General features: G+C 39.1%; 1 protein-coding gene and 1 pseudogene across 1 annotated transcript; one reads left to right on the top strand and one right to left on the bottom strand.

Moving 5' to 3' along the window:
• Positions 1-7,527: 7,527 nt before the first annotated feature.
• Positions 7,528-8,561, bottom strand: LOC104872793 (trace amine-associated receptor 9-like). Its single transcript, XM_010639115.3, is given in 2 exon segments — positions 7,528-7,640; positions 7,643-8,561. Coding segments are annotated over 2 exon segments (1,032 nt in total).
• Positions 8,562-12,219: 3,658 nt separating this feature from the next.
• LOC104872820 lies at positions 12,220-13,291 on the top strand (annotated as a pseudogene).
• Positions 13,292-22,937: the final 9,646 nt, after the last annotated feature.

Below are 22,937 nucleotides of genomic sequence, written 5' to 3'. Positions count from 1 at the left end.
CTATAATTCTAAATATGTTATTTTGCTTGAACATTTAGTGGATATGTGAACCTCACTAGAAGAAGAAAGTAGTCTTCCATATCTGTCATAATCATCTTTCTTAAATATGATAACCCCGGGAATGCTGACAATTGTCATAGTAGTGAGAGTGGAGCGTCAACTTGATTAACTTTGAGATCTGCCTGGGGGATTGGTGGAACCCACTTCTGGGTGTGTTTGGGTGGGTCATGGAGCTGTGGCCTTGGAATCTGACTGGTCCCTCATCCACTCTTCTCTGGCACTGTTCCCCTGATCTGCTTCCTGAGCACCATGAACTAAGCAGCTCGGTTCCACCACGTCCTTCTGCTGTGATGTTTCTGCCTTGTAGCCTGCTGAAATGAATCCTCTTAAAATGTGAGCCAAAATAAAACTTTTGTTAAATCCTTGCGACAGGAAAGTGACTAATACAGTGATTGTCTGGTTATACAAGCATATATTACCTTTGTTGGTACCACAATACATTCTGAACTGTAGATGACTGACTTAGATTTGCACACGATTCCAGGAAAAGTCATCAACAGGCTTGGAAGGCTGGTCATCTTAGTCAGTGGTAACAGCCTTAGCATGTGTGGAGTCCAGGCACCACAAACAAAAGCAAAAAAATCAGTATGCTTGGTTAAGTCTATCACATGGCCATTAGAGAAAATGTGATCAAAACCAACAGATCAGATTGAGCATTACAATGAAGTTCCCTCCCAAATTTAAAGGCCCAGTCCAAAAAATGGGCATCTGAAATGAACAGACATTTCTCAGACAAAGAAGTAGAAATAGCAAATAAACATATGAAAAAATGTTCAACATCACTGGTCATTCGAGAGATGCAAATGAAAACTATGCTGAGATTCCACCTCACCCTAGAAAGAATGGCTGCTGTCATGTCAACCAATAACAAATGCTGGCAGGGCTGTAGGAAAAAAGGAACCCTGCTCCACTGTTGGTGAGAGTGCAGACTGGTGCAACCACTGTGGAGATCAGTAAGGAGATACCTCAGAGAACTAGAACTAGAGATCCCATTTGACCTAGCTGTTCCCTGCTGGGTATCGACCCAAAAGAATTAAAAGAATCATACCACAGTGATATATGCTCACCCGTGTCATAGCAGCACAGTATGTAATAGCTAAAAAGTGGAAACAACCCAAATGCCCATCAACTGGTGACTGGATAAGGAAAATGTGGGTTTTTAAAAGAAAATGGAGTACTACTCAGCCACAAAGAATGGTAAATTAGAGGCATTTATAGATAAATGGGTGTACATTGAGGCAGTATTCTTAAGCGAAATAAATAGAACACACATGTAAATACTGGATAGTTTCTCTGGTATGAGAAACTGAAAGTGAAAATAAGAATCAAAATATATAATAGATAATTATGTAGATAATGTGAAATAGGTAGAGAAGGTGCAAAGAGGAAAGGGAAATGGGAGAGGTAAAGGAAAGGAAAGGAAAGAGGGAAATGGAATTAATATGAGAAAATGAAAAAATGGAAACAAAGTCTTTGTAAATAGAGAGGAGTGGAGGGGTTGAAGGGAGGGTGGGGCAATAGGGAAAAATAAGAATCAAGATAGGTCATGTAAAGGTACAGATCTGCAATGATGGATGTCATTATATTGTATACCTAAAATGTACCGATAAAATTAACTTTTAAAAAGTAAACCCAATTTAAAGATATTGAATAGCACTATTTGTGTGCATGTAGAAGTTTGAGTTTTTTGTTGGTTGGTTGGTTGGTTGGTTTTGTTTTCGTGGCACCGGGGATCAAACTCAGGTCCTTGCACTTACCAGGCTGGTGGCTTAAGCACTGAGCTAAATCCCTGGTCCTTGAAGCTTAAGTTTTTAATTAATATTCCACATTGATTTCTAAAAAGTTTTTATCAATTAAAATTCCTATTTTGACCTTTAAAAAAGAAGGAAGTTTCCTAGTTCTTGTCTAAGTTCTGTTTCTCTAAAGTTGAATTGTTCATCCTTTCTTTACAACAAAAATATACATATCCCCCAAATTCGGCACCTACTTAGAGGTAGAACCTTATAAACATCCCCTTTATAGTCCAGCTAAAAACAAAATGGCCTAGCCAGAGATTTAGCTCAGTGGTTCCACTGCCTGCCTCACAAGCGCAAGGTCTCGAGTTAGGTCCCCTGTACAAAAAAAAAAAACAAAATGGCCTAATACTGTCACACTGATTAAACATTGTCATACAATGAGAGAAGAAACAGTATATAAATTCAAAATTAGGAGTTAAAATATCATTACTCACAGATGATATGATTCAAAATAAATTTGTTCACCAGTTTCAGTTCTAATTACTAGCACCAGAATGTTTTTGTCTGAAGTCTTTTTCTTATACAGTGGACCCTTGAGTTAGGACTGACCTGACATATGAACAACTCAAAGTCTTGAGTTACAACCAGAATGCTGGCTGCTTGTGCTTCCACATGGTCTCAGATACAGATTTAACCCTTAAAAAGTTCTGGAAGGAACATTACAACATTCTTTCCTGTGTGGGGTTAATTAAGAAGTCCTGGGCCAGGGTCTCAAAAGGACACTGAGATTTTCCTGGGAAAAAGTGTGGCCTAGAATTGTACAGGAAAGAGACTTTGAAGACTGTGTAGAGAGCCTGACAGACTTGAGTTACAATCAGCCCTGTTAAATGAATTGAGTTCATAAGTAAAGGGCCCACTATATTAACCGTAAGAGAAACAAATCACCAATTCTGAAAAATCACATAATAGGAATCTACTGGGAGGCCTTTATATGAAAGTGCTTTTATTTTTGTAGCTGTCTTTAATTTACTTGTTTGGATTTCTGCTGTCTCTCCTGCAGACTTTAAATTATTACTTGTCTATGTAAGGTTTGCTTTTGAACTCTCACCAACTCCTGAATATGTCAAGTGTCTCTTCTAACAACACTACACCTCCTCTAGAGTTTTAGTTTTTTATTGTATTTAATATACTTTCCAAAGCTGTGTATAATCTTTTTTTTTTTTTCTTTTGGTACTGGGGATAGAACTCTGGACCTTGCACTTGCAAGGCAGGCAGTGGAACCACTGAGCTAAATCCCCGGCCCCACTGTGTATAATATTCAAGTGGTCCTTTGGCTTAGCAGGATTGACTGTATGAATTTAGGAAATCAATCTCTAAAGGCATGTTCTGAAAATGCCATCAATAAAACATCCTTATAAAATTCTTTGCCCTGTGTACATTAACAAAGTACAAAGAAATATAGTCATGTTTTTACTAGATCTTTAGTTTCAAAATTTACAAACCCATTTTAAGTGATGGTCATTATTACTCTAAAACCTCAATAAGAATATTCCATTATCATCTCCATTGTATGAGTAAACAAGACACCAAGGATCAGTGATTTAACCAAGTGAAAGCTAGTATGTGGTGGGGTTGGGATTAAAATGTAGACAGTTGATCTTGCACACTTGCTGTGGGCCTTTGTCTTATACAGTCTTTGCAGATAAGAGAAAGTGACTGTTTTCGAAGATAAACTTGTCATGCACATAAACCTCTGAAATATTGCTTTATGTATTCCAACTTCAAACAAGAAGATTCATTATTAAGCAAGTTTACACAGTCTAACACTTTTTCTCATTAAACATAAAATTATATTAGCCAAATCTTTTAAAACTAGCTTTTTCTTGACTACTGATTGTTAAAAATGTTTGTATTTTAGAAAAACAAATGAAAAAGAGATAGACTTTTTAAAATGTAAAAAAACCCATTATTTGGGGTTTTTTTTCATTGAGTTTATTGGCACTTTTTAGGTATTCATTACGGTTACATTCATCATTGAGATCTTGTACCTTTACTGACAGATCTTGGTTCTCATTTTTTTCCCCATACCACTGCCCTCCCTTCACCCCCTCCACCCTTCCCTATTTACAAAAAAACTTTGTTTCCAAATTTTTCATTTTCTCATATTTTTTCTTTTTCTTTCTTTCTTTTCCCCTACCTTTCCCACTTCCCTTGCACCTTTAGACCTTTCCTTCCTACTTCACATTATCAGTTATACAATTTGGATCTTATTTACACTTTTAGTTTTTCACACCAGAGAAACTATTTGGTATTTCCATATGTGCATCCTATTTATTTCACTCAATATGCATCTGTTTTCCTATGAATGATTCTAATTTCTCATTCTTTATGGCTGAGTAATATTCCATTTTATAGAAAAACCACATGATCTATTTATCCACTCTCCAATTGATGGGCAAATGGGCTGTTTCCAAGTTTTAGCTATTACAAACTGTGCCGCTATAAACATGGGTGCACATATTATTGCTGTGGTATGATTCTTTTAAATCTTTTGGAAAGATACCCATCAGAGGGATAGCTGGGTAAAATGGAACCTCTAATCCTAGTTGAAAAAAACATAATTCGATGAGTGAGAATAATGAGGAATTGATCATTCAGTTGTTTAAAAAATACTTTCCGTGACTTTGTGGTGTAGGTATTGAAACAGTGTGAACAAAGACTTGCCAACAAATGAAAAAGAACAGCAATTTAGTATTTTCAGTATACATCACATTTCTTGATTTATAAATGCAGGAATGAAATCATGTAAGTGGAAAGTTTTTAAAATTATTGTTCATTTACTGCAACAGACTGAATTTTAAAATGTAGTAAATGAAGGGGGAGGAAATGGAAGATATAGATCAAAAGATTCAAAGAAATAGACATGTAGGACCAGTAAGGCTACAGGTCAATCATACAACATAGTAAAATTGTTGGAAAAATTGTAATAGAGACTTTCATTAAGTAAATAGATTTTTAACTGCTCTTGTTAAAAACAACTCTGACATAATAAAATATGTTAATATTGACACTATATTAATTTAATTTTAATTTGACATGATAAAATATGTTCATTCATATCACTTTATACCATTCTGCCACAAATGTGAATCCTATAACATCATGTTATAAATCTCAAATAAATTTATTTAAAATAAATAATACAAATAAAAGGAAAAAATATTGTAAACAGGATAAATTTTCCATTTCCTGGGCATAATGTTACTTTCAATGCTAACTTTAAAATAATTTGATTTTTCAGTTAATATTTCTAAGGGGTCTTGAGTTTCTTTCAAATGCTATATTGGAAATATATTTAAGAAGGACACTTAAATGGGTTGCAATGTGTCAATAATGAGTGAAAACTTGAGACAAGGGCATCATAGCTGAAAAAACATGAGCACAACATGTTAACAAGTTTTCAACTCACAGGGCGTTCAAGAAGTCCAGTTAATCATCAGTCACGATGTCAGATGTAAGTGCAGAAAGTCCGTCATAGCACTACCCAGTCACATGGTAGTTCTCTGTGAGGACCTACCTGTTAACAAGAGCATAGTCTTGGCGGGAGTGGGAATTTGCTGGGTTTTGAGCCTAGGGCCTCATGCATGCTAGGCAAGCACATTGCCACTGAGCTGCACCTCAGACCCCTCTTCTGACTTTTTAATTTTTTATTGGTGGAGTATTCACAGTCTTCTCACTAAATAATTGGCAAAATTGCTTTAATCTTGACTATCACCGAGGCAAGCTATAGTCATTGTTTTGTAACTATGCATGTCTGTGCATGTCTGGGGCTTCATTTCGATATTTTAAAAAAGCACATAGAACTCCATGTAATCTAGCAGTTACCCTTTTAGTATCGATTGAGAAAACACATGTGAACAACAGCTACTATGAATGAAGCAATGATTTTAAATGTATTTATATTTTATTAAGAAAAATAAACATGCATTTTAATAATAATACATATATGTGAGAGACATGGTATTGCTATAGCTACACCTGGGTTATAAGCGAATCTATTACTTCTTTGCAACAGTTCTGCTTCTGCCCTTGGCTGCAGCAACCACTTCAGGAATGAAGATTCTCCAGCACGGAGACACCAAGCTCAGTGTCCTGAGCACCCCTGCAGGACTTCTACTCCATTGTGACTTGTACTTACGTCCTAATGAGTCCATTCCAAAGGTACCTGTAGCTCTGCAGTTATTTGGTGTGCATTTGGCAAAGTAGTCTACAGATGATTTGTAGGAGTAAATGAAGTGCATAAGACAAGAGTGATTCTGCTCTAGTGGTCTAGTTCATTTGGGGAAAAAAATAAACTAGTAGCTTTGAGCAAAATATTCTCTGTATGAAGGGCTAATAGAGAACAGAAAAACAAGCCAAAAAAAAAAATAGTTTGGAAGTGTACTCTCCACTGATTGTGGATAAGAGCTTCAAGACATCTCCAGTCAGGACTGATTTTTGCAGTCAATTCCCCTGAAGATTACATTGTGCATGTGAGAGTGAGCAGTATATATGCTAAGTGTCTTATGATTTTTTTCCTTATCCTTATATAAGTGGCGGTATAAGTTTACATTTGCAGCCGAGAGAAGGAGCACACATCTGTATAAAGAGACCACTCACTCACAATCACAGCAGCACAAGCTCTGAGCTGCCTCTGAAAGAATGAGAACAAAAGACCTCTGCTGTGATCATGTAAAAATGTGGTCAGTAGACCTGTTCTCTGACAGGATGGTCTGAACCACAGACAGGCATCTGCTATGAAGACTTTCACATTCCTTTTGTCCTCTTCTACCTCGAATCTTCTATTTCTCCTAAATACGCTTGACTCTCATTTCAAAGATAATCGGTACACTGACACGAAACATCTTCCTCTCATGCAAAGTGTCTCCATCTGGTCCATCTCTGAGTACATAGCACTTAATGTTTGTGGAACTATTTATTGATTTACCTTTGCTTTTAATTTCATAAAACAAGTTTGTTTCCAAATAGCCTGTGAAGCTCTGCTACTTAAAGATTTAAGGCAGTGATTCAAAGACGTGAGAACAAACCACCTTATTGTTAGTTTTCTTTCAAAATTTTCTATCTCTTGAAACATACACCATATTTTCAACCAACATGAATTTAAATGTACACCTGACGAAAACACTAGAGCGACTTTAGAATGTGTGGTACTGGTTTGCTATCTTGAACTTGGTTGTCTTTGACTCATTCACTTCAATATGTATATGTCCAGTGTCATATACAGTACCTGTCTATAGTAAAAACTCAAAGGTGAAAATGTGCTAATTTGAATTGGCTTGTTTTTATCAAATCCTTACTTTACTTCAAATTACTCAAAAGAAGTACAGCTTTCCCCTGTCACTGTGTAATTTGAACAACTATACACTGATCAGGAGTGTGGAAGTAACTAAACAGTTCTGAACTATTTGAAACTAGTAGCAATTTCAGAGCAGGTGGTAGAAAATTAGAGAGCCATTAAAGAATACTAAAGAGGAAAGATTCAACAAGTCTGACTCACCTGTCACCGGTTTCTAAAAAGTGTCAAGATCCAGATGACAAGTGATTTAGAGCAACTATTGAATCAGACCCTCCTACTTGGTAAATGATTACTGTTGCCTCTCCAGATCTAAGTGTTTATGTTTCCACTTAATTTCAATTCTAACATACTTTTGAAGTCCTTGTGGTTATCTTTTTAATCTATATCTGCTTCTTCCAAAAATAAATTTGTTGTTGATGAATCACTCCTTAAGATTTTGCCACTTACAATAAGCTTTATTGCCTTTCAAAACCACAGGTAAAAAAAGCATATATCAAGGGGTTCGTAGCTGAATTATAATAAACACACCACGCTAATACATCATACACATACGGAGGAGTTAGGAAGTTCATATAAGCATCAATAATGTATGGTAGCCAAGAGACTAGGAATGCTGCCACAGCAATGCCCAAGGTTTTGGTGGCTTTTCTCTCTCTTTTTGCCACTCTTTCCTTGTAACTTTCTGAGGAGGACTGAGCCTGGCCAGCTATACTTTCTGTTTTCCTAACCTGATGCTTAGCCACCAAAAATATCTTACCATATGTAAATACCATGGCAACAGTGGGTAGAAAAGACAGAAGAAAACAAGGCAGAACCCAATTTTGATTCAGGGGAGCCCGACAATATCCCACACAAGTCAGAGCAACTATTAATTCCTCAATTCTTTCTTCATTGGCCCCAGTGTAAAAGATAGAAAAACTATAGGTAACTGAAAAGAACCAAGAAAGAATGATGCATATTCCCGAAATCGATCCAGTGAACTTGGTTGGATAGGACAGAGGGTCTGTTACAGCAATGTATCTATCAATAGAAATGCAGCACAAATGAAATAAAGAGCCAAAACAGAAGGATGTGTCAAAGCACGTATGGAATTTACAGTAACTCTCCCCAGAGTACCAGCAGCCCTCCACAGACCTCACAGGGCTGAAGGGCATCACAGTGACTCCTACCAGGAAGTCAGCGCAGGCCAGGGATGCAATCAGAAAGCTTGTAGGTGTGTGCAGCTGCTTGAAGTGAAGAACCGCAATGCTGACCAGCAAGTTTCCAAACATGGCCAGCACAGCCCACAAACCAAGGACTGCATACAGAATCGCTCGAGGGCCTGGGGAATAAGAGGCTTTAATGCAGGATCCATTCTAGTTCTCATAGCAGAGCTCCACAGCGTCAGCTTGGGAGAAATTCCGCACCATTACCTTCTTGCTTGAATTATTTTAAAGTTTCCAAATTCCCGACTTCAACAATTGAAAACAAAAAAGAGACGGCAATTTCAAAGCCTTCTGGGAGAGGAAAGAGTCTCTAGTTAAAATGAGAGTTACTTCTACAACACATTTTAGCATATGATCTATCACCCTTTAAACTCTTCAAAAATTCTTTTCAAGTTTTAAATGCATTTCGAGTAGGAATTCATTGCACAGAGTCATTCAAAAATACAGTTAAATATATGGCTAAGTAAATAGCTGGCAACGCATATAGTCCAATATACAATTAGCAAAATACATCTTATTATATATAGATGTATTTTGCTAATCTTTGGAAAAGCTATTGTGTGTGTCACTTTACCTTTTGAATGTCTCATCTATTACCACCTCAGTTGAACAATTGGGCTTCCAAAGGCTGAGTTTTATTTACAAAGATATGTCCCTGAGTGGCCACTTCAACTGTAATGACATGCTAGAGTCCATTTTTTTCAAGAAGCAAGAAATAAATTACATCTTCAAATTATAATCTCTAAATCCCTACAGTATCAAGTGTGAAGACTAAGGAAGAGTTGACTCATAAGAGCTTTAAATATACTTTAGGAAAACGTTTCTTCGATTGCTTATATTTTCAGAATTTGTTTTTATTTCCTTTTTACTTATTTGTGATTTGGACAAATCATTTAAATTGATTTGGAGAACTATTCTTATCAAACTGATGCTAAGATAATCCACGTAAAAGTATTCTTCAGGCTAATAGCCAATTTTAATTATCTAAAACCAATAAGAATTTCTTAAAATAAGTAATAACTTGGCCTAGCACCTTACCTCTCAATCCTTAAAGAAACAATCTAGATTTAAACCTACCAGAGGGGAGTAGGCAACAGCTAGAGTGGTAAGTTAGTCAAGTTCCTGAACATGTAAATTTGTGCTGTCATCCAAGATTTAAATAGAGACCAATTGATTCCTCCAAATGTCTGAGTTTGTTCTCATGCCAAGTATGCAGTCTAAGAGAGGTTTATAGAGTTCTCTTAAAAAGTGAAAAACAAGAATCATATCACAGAGAAGTATGCGCACCCATGTGTATAGCGGCACAGTTTGTAATAGCTAAATCTTGGAAACAACCTATTTGCCCATCCGTTGGAAACTGGATAAAGAAGTTGTGGTTTTTCTATAAAATGGAATATTACTCAGCCATAAAGAGCGAGAGAATAGATTCATTCATAGGAAAATGGATACATATTGAAGATATACTCCTAAGTGAAATAAATAAGTCCCACATGTGTAAATACCAAATAGTTTCCCTGGTGTGAATATTCTGCAACAATGCATAAGATTCTAATAAGATTACTGACATTTAGAAATGGGAGGAAAGGAGCTAAAGGTGTAGGGAAGGTGTGATACGTAGGGGAAGAACAAAAAGGGAAAAGAAAAAAATGTGAGAGAATGAAAAGATGAAAATAAAGTGTTTGTAGATGGGGAGGGGAAGAGGGGGTGAAGGGAGGGCAGAGGTAAGGGGAAAAAATGAGAATCAAGACTTGCCATGTAAAGGTACATGATCCCAACAATGAATGTAACTGTACTGTATCCCTAAATGTACCAATAAACTCAATAAAAAAAAAAAGTGAAAAACAAATTGTTGATTTGTTTTACTACAAATAAATGCAACCATATGTCTAAATCATAATCTTCAACCTAAGAACTGGACTACTTTCATTACAATTTACTGCATGCAATACAACTGGGCTCTATTAAAAGTGCAGGATCTTAGGAAAAATTACATGTACACACGTGGGGAGGGTGTCATTTATCTCCATGCCCATACTTTCTGGGTAATAGGATTCCCTAGTCTGTGAGATTTCAGTGATGTGTCAAAATTCTGACTTCATTATAATTTTACAATTTTTACCTGTCAAAGCATAGCATACAGCACATGCACACACACACACACACACACACACACACACACACACATTCCTGGTATTTTCAGGCTTCCCTCATCAGTGAGCTTTAAATAAATGCATTTTGACTTCAGTTTTCCTTTTGTTCATGAGCCTTCACTGGTTTGATGAAAAACATTACAATTAAACTCCTCTCCTCAGTATCCTCGGGTTACTCCTTGGACTCCCCAGGTGAGTGCATTTATTGTATTCCAAATCAGTGCTGCCAATAAAACCACACTGATGCTCCTCCCATTGTCTCCTCTGCCCCAGCCCTTTCTGATAAGGTCCACCACATCTCTTGCTTTACCCTCCAGATGCCTGCAATGGTCTCACCACGACCACCATAGGTGATGCCCTGCCTGAGAGGTTAAGTATCTTGGAAAGGTCTCTGTCTCCCCAAGACTTCGAAATCCCACTTTGTAAGTACCCAGGAAATGATGCTGTTGTGCAAAAGACAAGTGACGCCCTTTCCTCAGATCTCTATTCCAGCACAAAATAGCAGTCTTCAATCTTATTGAAAGTCTCAAAACATGCCCTTTCTGTGAAGCCCAATGTTACTCCATTTTAAGCTAAAAAGCCATCTGGTGTCAGGCTTGCCCCCCGGATGAGCTCAGGCAGCAGAAATTTGTTTAGCTTGCTTAGTTGAGATAAGAGCAGAACCAAATGGGTGGGCAAGGCAACTCCAACCTTGAAAAGAATAAGAAAAGTAGGATGTCCTGTGCAGATAACCACCTCCCGGGCGCAAGAAGCAGAACACCCTGACCCCCGCCAAACTCCCCCTCCCATAGACTTAATGTTTCTTCCGCTTTCACAAACACCCCAGCAACATCCAACAGATTTAAAATATTAGAAGAAAAGCCAATAGAATAGAGAGAATTTCAAGCCACCCTAACCTCGTAAAGATAGGCTGAATGAGTGGGCCGGGGCTTGCAGCTTGTAGCCGCTGTGTCGGTGACACTGGAGGTCCAGGCTCGAGCTTGTAATAAACTCCTCTTGTGACAAAGGGCCATATCTTGCCAATTAATACTTTGCAATGATAAGGGAAATAGGGCTTCTCAAAGAAATGATTTGTTCCTAGCTATGGGATGGGGAAAGTGATATAAAGATAAACAAATCCATTTTTGTGCAAAAATTTAATGAAAAGATTTTTTAAATGTAGGGCATCTCATAAGGACAACGTTGCTGACACGAATGGTCTCCTACTGTACAAATCTGAAATAATTTGAGTGCCAAAGTAATTATGGAGAATAAAAAAGTATAAGCTATTGCAAAAAGGAAATAAATTAGGCCTTACTAATGATAAACTGATGGATAACATGACAACAGACAGATTATAAAGGTGTGTCGTCTAACAATAGAATGGGAAGTGACAAGGATAAATACGGAGAAAGCACTGGATTTGTAGCATTATAATTTTGGAACCATCGTATAAATATTGGTTCAGGAAAAAATCACCAATGGATGTTAACTTTGATGAGAACCAGATATTTAAATGTTTAAAGTGGTTCTGGGCAAGATGGCTGCTTGGGCAGTGGCAAGAATGCAGCTCCCAGCATGCCTAGCAGCTGGCCCAGGAGCCTGACTCCCAGTGATGGGCCCCCTGCGGAGCTTTAGGCCGTTGAGTTTGCTGTAGATTCTTTGGTGGAGCTCGGGGCCTGGGAACTGGACGCCCGTGGAGGAAAAGATGGAAGCGTGGTACTGTATACCTCATGTTTCCCCATCACTCAGGAGTCTGGGAGGAGACCGAACTACACTTGCAGAGGGAGAACCTGCAGCAGTGCTGCTGGAACAGGAATATTTGTAGTTGCTTGAGGTGGCCCAGACACTATGCTCGCACTCCCTACCCATACTTGAATAGCAGGCATTTCTCACTGAAGTGGAGGCCACCTTGTTTGTCTGCATCTAGGGTTCAGTTTCCGTACTGTAACTGGAGATCCGACCACCTGAACCCGACAGATGAAGCATCTGTCTACTTATGTCATGAACTCAGAGGGAGATGAGCCTTCATCAAAGAGAAGAAAATACCAACTCATGATGAAAAGGAAGTGGGAATATGTATGCAAGGATAATAAAGAAAATGCCAAGATCCTGGAAGACAAAAATGTCAATCCCAAGTGTGAAGATAGTGAGAACAACTTTGACTTTTCAGTGATGTCCTATAATATACTTCCACAAGATTTATTGGAAGACATTTCACACCTTCACAGACACTGCTGGTGGCCAATATTACACTAGAGTTTCACATTCCCCAATATTCTGAAAGAAATTAAACACTTCAATGCAAATGTACTTTGTTTCCTAGAAGTTCAAGAAGATCATCATGGAGCAGAACTCAGGCCAAATCAAGAATCACTGGATTATCACTATGACTATAAGATGTGCACAGGAAGTCCAACGGCTGTGCTATTTGCTTCAAACGTTCCAAGTTTTCACACTTAGCAGTGAACCCAGTGGAATTCTACCGTGAGATATCCCTCTCTTGGACAGAGACAATATTGGATTAGTTTTACTCTTGCAGCCCAAAATTCCCTGTGCTTCCTCTCCTGCAATCTGTGTAGCTAACACACATCAGTTGTACAACCCGAAGCAAGGTGATATTAAGCTGACCCAGCTGGCAATGCTTCTGGCAGAGATTTCCAGTGTTGCTCACGAGAAAGATGGCAGTTTCTGTGCGGTGACTTTAACTCTGTTCCTGGTTCTCCACTGTACAGTTTCATAATTATCTTCAGATTTACAGCACCATTTCAGCTTGTCCTCTGTTTACTCACATTACTTTCCTGACACTGGAATTACAGAAGCGATCACCTGTTATTCCCACAGTGCCATAACTGTGGGTTATATTTTCTACTCTGCAGAAAAGAAAGGCATTGCGGAGCAACCAAGAGCTGAAGTTGCTTTGGGTGGTGGCTTGAAACTTCTAGCTAGACAGTCACTTCTTACAGAGCAAGACCTGCGGACTGTTAATGGACTTACAAATGGAAGTAACTCTTCAGATCATCTGCCTTTATTGGCTAAGTTCAGACTTGAGCTCTGACTCGTCTCTGATCATGCACATAATTTTTCCAATTTACGTTCTTTTTCAACACATGTAAATTGTTGAGTATTTGCATGTTTATTTTAGTATCCCATCCTCTTCCTTTCATCATCTTGTCCGAGCCTCCCTCAAATGCCAACCAGCTCACCAGAGGAAAAGCCTCCCACAGGCAGAAATTCAGATTCTGTGCCCGGCAAACTGCTCCTCTTCTGGCCATGAAGTGGAGTTTACTGGTAAACTGTCAGAGTTGCAGCTGCTTCCTCTGAGGAGTAACTTCACGTTTTGTCCTCCAGTTCATTTTCTTCAATGGGGAAAAATGCTCAGGATGAATGTTGCTGGCAAAACTGCAGTTCAAACCACAGAAGGACGCTGCAAATTGTGTTTGCATTCTAACATTCACTTGTACTTATCACAAAGTTTACAGCTCTCCAAGCCCATTTTGGGAGTCGGAACTGCTGGACGCTCTCTGCGGCCTAACTGCCTTTCTAGGTACAAGCCTGTGATAAATGTGCTACTCGCTTTGCCATGCAGAGAGCTACAAATGAGAAGGAATACCCTTTGGCTCCCTTTCAGAAGTGGAGTTTGCCGGTAAACTGGCAGAGTTGCACCTGCTTCACAAGAGGAGTAGCTGCATGTTTAATCCTATCCTCCTCCATTGACTTCAATGCGGAAAAGCGCTCAGGATATATGTTGCCGGCAAAACTCCAGTTCACACCACAGAAAGACTCTGCACACTGCGTTTGCTTTCTAATGTCAACTTCTACTTATCACAAAGTTTACAGATCTGCAGGCCCTATTTGGGAGTAGAAACTGATGAGCACTCTCTGCAGCCTAACTGCTTTTCTGCTACAAGCCTCTGAGAAATGTGCTTCTCACTCTGCCATGCAGAGAGCTACAAACAAGGAATACCCTTTGGCTCCCCTTCAGAATTGGAGTTTACTGTCAAACTAGCAGAATTATAACTGCTTGCTAAGAGGAGTAACTGCATTTTATCCTACCCTCCATTGACCTCAATGGGTAAAAGGGCTCAGGATAAATATTGCCAGCAATACAATAGTTCAAACTGCAGAAGGACTCTGCAAAGTGTGTTTGCTTTCTAACATCAGCTTCTACTTACAGTTGACAGATCTCCAAGAACTTTTTGGGAGAAGAAACTGCTGAGCACTCTGCACCCTAACTGCTTTCCTGGCACAGCCTCTCGAGCTGTCACACCCCAAAGTGCACTGCAACTGTGAGGAGCAGTGTAGTAGCATGCTTGCCATGTACATTACACATAGGCTAACCTCATAACCAAAGAACAGAGAAAAAACTATTTCTTGGTATTGTGAGGTACTGGAACGAGCGAATGGGAAACTGTAGGTGGAAATTACACAACAGAACGTTCAGAAAAAACAGGCATAGACTGACATAGCCCTGATGGAGCAATCAGAGGCCACATCAGGACACAGTGGGTCCCCAGTAGGACTGCTGCCAATCAAGTCTTAACAATCTTAGTGATTCCCTAAAACATTATGGGGCAGATTTTGAATCTTTAATTCAGAAGAGACAAAAATTACTGTCCTGCTAATCTTATGAGGTGAAATTAATTTAAATTCACAGAGCCATGTGTGGCTAGTTGCTACTGTGTTGGAGAAATCAAGTTTGTGCCAAATAAGATCTTTAAAAATATACCTACCATGATGCTTTGATTTAATTTTAAACATTAAGCTTCATCACATGAGATTTATTTAGGTGATTTTGCTCCAAAAAACCTGAACTCCTCACACTGAAAATATTATTTTGTTTTACTCTTCATGTTTTGTTTTGTTTTGTTTTTGCGCCAGGAATCGAACTTGGGTCCTTGAGCTTGCAAGGCAGGTGGCCGAACCACAGAGCTAAATCCCTGGCCCTTCATGGTTTATTTTCAGTGAAAGGAGGAAAGGTTTATTTTGTCTCACAATTTGTAGAGGCTTCAGCCCATAGTCAGTTGGCTCCAAGGCAGGACTCTGTGGCAGAGGGGCCTGGTGGAGGAAAAATAGTCCACGCAGGGTAGGCAGGCGGCAGCAGCCTTCCCCCCACTTTCCCTTTTTATTCCATCCAGGCTACAAGCCTATTGGTTGATATCACCCATACCCAGTGTGTGTCTTCCTCTTCAGTAAGTCCATCACCCACACCTAGAGCCGTGCTAACGCGCGGATAAATCCAGTATTTCACAGCCTTGATGCAGTCACTCCCCAAAGCCCCACCTGTGAGTGTATGAGGAGCCTCCAGATAGAAGCGATAACAGGCAGTATATTTTACTACAGTGAGGCTGGTCCGAACAGCTGCTATAACCTTCAGTTATGTTAGTTCTAAAAGGTTTGTCATGTCAGGGTTAGACTCAATTTTGGGGGTGGGGGAACGTGCCCCATTTTCCTGGCTTTCTGCATGTTGAGATAATTTTAGATTATATTCTAGATCTTATGAGAATTATACAGTGGAGATTTTGACTCCTGCTACTTTTTCTGATGAGTATCACCTTTTGCTTTACTGGGCTATATTACTTGGTGTTAGTTCCTCTTTTGTCCACTGTCTTAGCGAAGCTAACTTAATCTGTGTGGCACACATCACTCAGCTATTGCCATGGTCTGAATGCATTCCCCTCAAACTTCTAGGTTGAAAGTCAATAGCCAATGTCCTAGCAGTGAGAGGTGGAGCCTTCAGGGGTGACTAAATGATCTTATAAAATAGATGTAAGAAGGTGTGGTCCATTCCCCTTCCCCACGTGAGGACACAGCATGCAGGATGCAGAGGAAGCCCTGGCCAGATGTTGGACCTGCTGACACCCTGATCTCAGATTTTGTAGACTCCAGAACTGTGAAAAATATAGTTCAGTTTTTTTATAAATTACTCAGACATGGCATTTTATTATAGAACCATGAATGGACTGACATGTGTCAACCAGAGCTGTAGCCCAAACGAATTTTGGGGATCTTCAACCAGATCGTCAATCTGGTTCTTTCTTTCTAACTTTCCAAGTCTCTTTGATGATCACAGTTACCCTGAAATCAGTTTTCTGGCTCTCCAGATTAGAAAGACTACATTTTCCCACAAGCTCATCTTTTAAACCATTTACCATGATAATCCAGCCTGGCCCTGAGCTAAAAACCATGAATATAGGAACTATCTTCCTCACAGAATACCCTACCCATCCTTACTTGTTTTCACTCTCCAGTGCTTTGGGTAGCAACCTTTTGGTTATATCCAAAATTTATAATTTCTCTGTGTGGTGTTTAGAAGTTAAACTTACTGGCTCTTGCTTGGCAACCAGCAGAAGCGTGGAAATCATGTACTGAACTTCCAAGTGCTTTTCCTTTTATCATTTCAGGCAACTTTTATTCTGTATATGTAATTCATGTTTGAATCTTTCTACAATACTAATAAGAATTGCTTAAATATTTTTGTCTTCTATGTTATGTGAGTTTTTTTCTTAGATCAGTTGTTCTGTTTGTCCATCTTATTTAAATCCTTCCTTTTATTAATTGTGCCAACTATCTGGGATCACACAGTCAAGATCTGTACTCAGCTCTATCCCATGGTCTTACTTTTTAGGCTTGACTGTCTTCCTGATGTGTAATTTCCTCAAATTATTTGAGAAACTGGCTTGTCATAAAGTATCAGAAATAGCTTAACTGTTGTCCCAAGGGACATCAGGCTGGAAAAAGACACTCATGATCTATGTTAAAAACAATATGGTGAGGGCCAGGGATTTAGCTCAGTGGTCCCAGTCACTTTGATATAGAGATAGAGATATAGAGATGATAGAGATATACACACATATATTACAAAGGCTGAAGGTAAACTTGAAAATATAAAGAATGCTGCTGGTATTGTGGTGCATGCCTGTAATCCCAGCACTTGGGAGGCTGAGGCAGGAAGATCACTGCAAGTTTGAGGCCAGCCTGGGCTACATAGCAAGACCCTGACTCACAAAATGAAAAAGAAGATATAAGAGCATGCCACTTAATGAAAATCATGGGGAATGTTGCACTCTGGGACACATCAAAATGCAGTCCTTGACTCTTAAAAATAATCCACTTCAGGGCCGGGGATTTAGCTCAGTGGTTCGGTGGCCTGCATGTTAAGCGCAAGGACCCAAGTTCAATCCCCGGTACCAAAAAAAAAAAAAAAAAAAAAAAAAAAAATTATAATCCACTTCAATTCACGTCTGCCACAAGGTGAGGCACAATGTTTCCACTCTGTTGCCCTTCCATACTCATATTGTACTGTCTTTGTGGTATTTCTAATTACTTGATAAAAAGAAGAAATTATGTGCACACTTCACCTAGGCAGGTATGGATTTGTATTGATGGTCTGCGTTGATTTGGCAGTATGATCAATCTTGGAAGGATCACAATGAAAGGACTAGGAAGTTCAAGGAAATGATACATGGACAGACCTCGTAGAGTGAGCTCAGAGAGATGATCACCATGTTCTGTGTGAGCATTAGCCAAAAAGGCACACCTGAAGAGAAACTAACCTTAGAGTTGCAAGATGGTCCATTTAACAATGCCAGTTAATCTCACTTCCCAGCCAAACCAGTGCTTGGTCAGTAGATTAATGAACCAAATGGCCACGGTAGCAGAGAGGGAAATGAAGCAGGTTTTCCTGGGTATGTAATTGGACAGCAACAGGACCAGCCACACAGTTCTAAGCAAGATACGTGCTGCTGTGAGTAGATAATTGTAGGAACTTAGAGCTGATTTTGTTGCTTGCTATGTTCCCTCAGCGTCATGACCAGTTAGCCTACGTAATATCTGATTTACATCACAGTACTTATGCAACTTTGCTTCTGATCAAGAAAATAAATTACGTTGTAAGAAGTGAAACAGTATGCTGATGCCAGGCTTTGGGGTTTCTAGCAAAGACTTCCAGTGCTAGTTGCAAACAACTTTGGTGGGTAGGGTGTTGTCCTAAGTAATGAGGTATGTGCTGTGCTACCTAGCAGCGTGCAATGCTGTTTATCCCATTGCCACATTATGAGCTGTTGAGCCAAGAGCTAAGCCTTAAAGTCATGAGTAAAAATATAAGTGGTATTTCTCCTTTATACCCACTTGAAAAAATGTATTCTCATAATAGTAACTGAAGTCTTTGCCACTTTAGAGATTTGTCTGCCAATAAAGGAATATTTCCATATTAATTGTAATGAATCTGGCCAGTAATTTCATTGAATTTGAATCCAAGATTCCCTTAGGGCCATCTGAGGTTCCTAATGCCATTGGCTAAATAGACATACAAAGGGGTTAACACATTTGCTGTTGGAACAACAATCCTGGATTGCTACAGTGTGGCAAATAGAATGTATGGCTTGAACCTATGAATGTTAAGGGGATGTTAAATGTTAAAGGAATAACTTCACAACTCAGTAACCATGGGATAACGCAAGCCTCCATTTTCTCAGGAATGAAGCACCAAGTAAAGAAACTTGACAGCTGAGATGCTGATTGAATGCAAGAGGAAGATGAGCTAGATAAGGGGAAAGAAAATTAAATTAAATTGCAATCCAATAGCCAATCATAGAACAGAGGACTGTTCATTCAAAGTAATTTTCCCAATTTCTTAAGGTTCAAATTTGCATAATATTAGTTCATTTTTCTATCTCACTATTTTCTACAGGGTGTACTAATGGTATTTATTCATATAATTTAGCTTAAAAGTTACTGAGTAAGGAAAATTTTAACAGGACTAGTGGAGGAGTAGGTGTCACCTGACTTGCTTTTTTCAGATCACATGAAAATCAATTAATGATTTAAAATTCTACACGATGACCTGAAAAAAATGTTGTCTGAGATTCTAGATTTATTTTATGAGACATGAACAAGTTAAATATAATAATCATTCTGAAATTTCCATCATTAGATTTTCTTGACCAAACTCTTACTGAAATAAAATCCTCCATCACATAGTTCAAGTGATATATTTTTCAATAATTGAAAGTTTCTACTTCTTGACTTATCAATGCTAGAAGATATTTTCAGTTAGAATAATTTCCTTGATTAAAAAAAGAGAGAGAACAAAATCAAAACCATGTATCCAAACATGTTGGTTTTGAGGGAAATATAATACAGAAATAGTTTACTTAAAAACAATATAAATTATGATGCTTGAAAATAATATCCTTAGTAGGTAAAACTAGGAAGGGGATTAGAACACCCTACCCGTGATTTCTTACCATTTGTTACAGGACTATTTGAATGGTAACCCCCTCCCCCACTCAGTGGGTATATTCTTGTTTTTCTGTACTCTGCTGCCCCTTAGTGGCCAATCTGAACAATGCTGACCGGGTCAAACAGGACTTCAAAGTCAAACAGGGAAGTGTGGATCTAAAAATGAACCCAGCCCAAACACTGAAGGCATGCAGCTGGCTGGCTGCCTACTCTCTCCTTTCCAAGTCACCCTTTCATAAAAATCACTCAAAGAAAGTTTTGAACTGGTTTCCTTCATTAGAATCACATGAAGTGCTTAAGATTGCCTGACCCAGAAATTCTCATCCTTAGATCTGAAGTGAAACCTAAATGTGTGTCTGAAATAAAGCACTCACGAATGCTCCCACAGACCACTGCTGGAGAAACACAGCTGCGGGAGAAGTAGCACTGTCGAAAGGGGAAGAGCTCTAAATTTAGAAAAGTCAGATGTGCTCATTCCACTCCCACCTGCCAAGTACTTTCTCCTCCAGGCATCTACGCCAGGTGCCAAGAGTGTAGATAACAGCCAAAGTCCCTGGCCTGACTAAGGTCATAGTCTACTTTGGGAGAGGCCAAGGAAATAATCACAGTGCCGTGAGGTAAGTGTTCTAGAAAGAGGCGGAGCACACCCAGGAGGAAGCCGGGAGGACCTCTGGCGGAGTTGGTTGGAGACCAGTGAAGTGTTCCACTGTTCCAGGCACAGTTAGACTAAATTGATTAGGACAAGTGGCATCCAGGTTTATAATCTGTGTGACCCTGAATGTAATCTCAGAGTCTATGAGCATAAGGCATTTACGTGTGTATTTATTAGTGTTTGGCTGTTTGTGGTACCTTTCCCTTTTATTTAATAAGGGGTTCACAGTTTATAGTACTACTGGTGGGTTTGTAGTACGTAAAACAGCTGACCCAAGACGCCAATCACCAACTCAGCTCCAGAGAGTGCTAACCTCATGTTTGGTGGCCTTATTTACATATGTGATCCATATAGTATCTTACAAAGAGCAGTTTGCTAGTCTTCCAACTAAAACAGGTGAAGACCCTAAGTGCTCATCGTATGTCTTTGTTAATTTCACAGTCATCAGCCAAACAAATCTCTTTTAGCTTAATCTTGCCATTGATTATAGAAGATCATGTAAACCGGTGTAAGTTCCAAATAGATAATAAAATGAGTCAATGTAAGATGAGAGGAGGCCAGATTCACAGATAGAAATGGATTGGCAAGGGAAAAAAGGATAGAAAGATAAAGAGAGGGACTGAGGGAACCAGGGAGAACGATTCTCCACCACTGCCACCTCTGTGTCTCAGTGATTCTTCAGCCTTTGTAGCCTAGAATCATAAACACCTCCTTTCTGAGGTCCTTCCAAGCAGCTGCACCGTGTGGGCGGAGCTTCTGTCTTGTCGGTGAGAGTTAACAAGTGTTAAATGCCTATGCGGCAGTAGGTATGCTTAACAAATGTTTACCTTTAACTCACTGATCTGTCACAGCCCTATGATGTATCAGGGTCTCTCCTGCACATGTGTACCTGAGATAAGCAGAGTTTTCAGGAATTTGCTCAAATTCAGAGAAAGCATGGCAGAACTAGGATCTGAACCTGTGTTGTCATCTTAGCACCGTCTCACAGTCTATTTGAAGGCATGGAAATTTTAGTTGCTTCTTTTCTTTATCATCCTCAGTTCAATGACTTCTCAAGAGACATGGAAAGGATATCAGTGACTTTTAAAAGGAAAAAAAAAAACGTTTGGAAGGAGAGTGGCTTAGCAAGTTTCAAGGAGAATGTTAACTGGAGTTAGTTGGTCATAGTTAGGATAATTGGGGGCCAAAGCTCAGTTATCTCCTGTTTTTAAAGTTATAGATTAGCTGATTAACTGTGTAGGAAGCCTTTGAACTTTTAAAAATATTTATGCCCTTAAGGACTAAAATCTAGAGGAATCTGACCACAAGTTGGACCTGTGGGAATGTTTCTCTCTTCAGCTGCAGTGAACAGTGTTGCTACCTCATGGCCAACGATAACCTCAGCTGTGCTGTTCCCACTCTACCCACACCCTGATCCTCTTTTACTGCTTCTCAAATAGGAGATGGTCTTACTTGGTTCCCCATGTACTATGTTAAAAGAAAAATTGAAATTTCATATTATACATAATATACATATAATGTATACATATATGTATACATAATATACAGATGTATATTAGAGAGAGTAAAAATTTACAAAGTTTAAGTTTATATGCATATACTCCCAGATACCGTTTCTCTTTCTTTATATTTATTTTTCAAAAATTATACTATAACACATATTTTGTTTTGTAGCTGGAACTTCATATGTGACAGACATCTTTGGGTGTCAATAGTAGAGATCTAACAATACGAGCTCTGTGACTATATTTGTATCACATGTGCCAGGGACAGCACACCTATATGTGTTCATTCTTATGGTCCTTCCATTGAGCCTGAGAGGTGTATGCGTTTTCCTGGCAAGAAAAAGGAGGGACAGAGATGGTAAGTGAAATTGCCCAAGATCATACATCTATAAGTGCTAGACTGGGTTGAACCCAGGCAGTCTAAGAGAACACACTCTTAATCATCATACTATGTTCTGCTCTCTGTTAGTGGGCACATAATTAATATTCCTTAGGTCCCCTTGGCAGATGTTTATGCTGTTCCCAGATGTTGGGTATCTTAAAAATACTGTGAGGTGTTGTTTCCACACAGTTGTCCAAGGGTTCCTTCAATATAGATTTCTACAAGTAGGGCTGATGGCTGACTGGCTGAAAAGTGATTCCATTGCATTTATAAGCTTCAGAAAGCTTGAACTTATGGAGCTGCTCCACTGTAAGATAGCACCCTATGCCCACGCACCCACCCTCTGCCAACACTTAAGATCCTCACTCTTTGTCACACGGCCATTTCCAAGTTCTGACCATGCTGAATTTTACTTGAGCCTGTGATCCTGGAAAATAGTGATGGTTAAAGAACCCCCCTGCCCCATGTTTTGTATGCTTGACAATAATAGTAGCAAAGAACCACCCTTCCTTCCATGACTCAGATACAATTCACAAATACAAGGGCAGACACAGACCTTCCAATCTCCCTTTCTTTGCTGAAAAATAATTAGGTGAACTGCTGGTCTCTGCTGATCAGTAAGAACAAACACTTATGACTCAAACTTCAGTTGAGACTCCCTCTTTGCCC

Source organism: Fukomys damarensis, unplaced genomic scaffold, assembly GCF_012274545.1.
Source record: "Fukomys damarensis isolate Sample0158 unplaced genomic scaffold, DMR_v1.0_HiC HiC_scaffold_14, whole genome shotgun sequence".
Taxonomy (NCBI): Eukaryota; Metazoa; Chordata; class Mammalia; order Rodentia; family Bathyergidae; genus Fukomys; species Fukomys damarensis.
The sequence above is the reverse complement of the archived record's forward strand: the minus strand, read 5'-3'. Positions and strand labels throughout refer to the sequence as shown.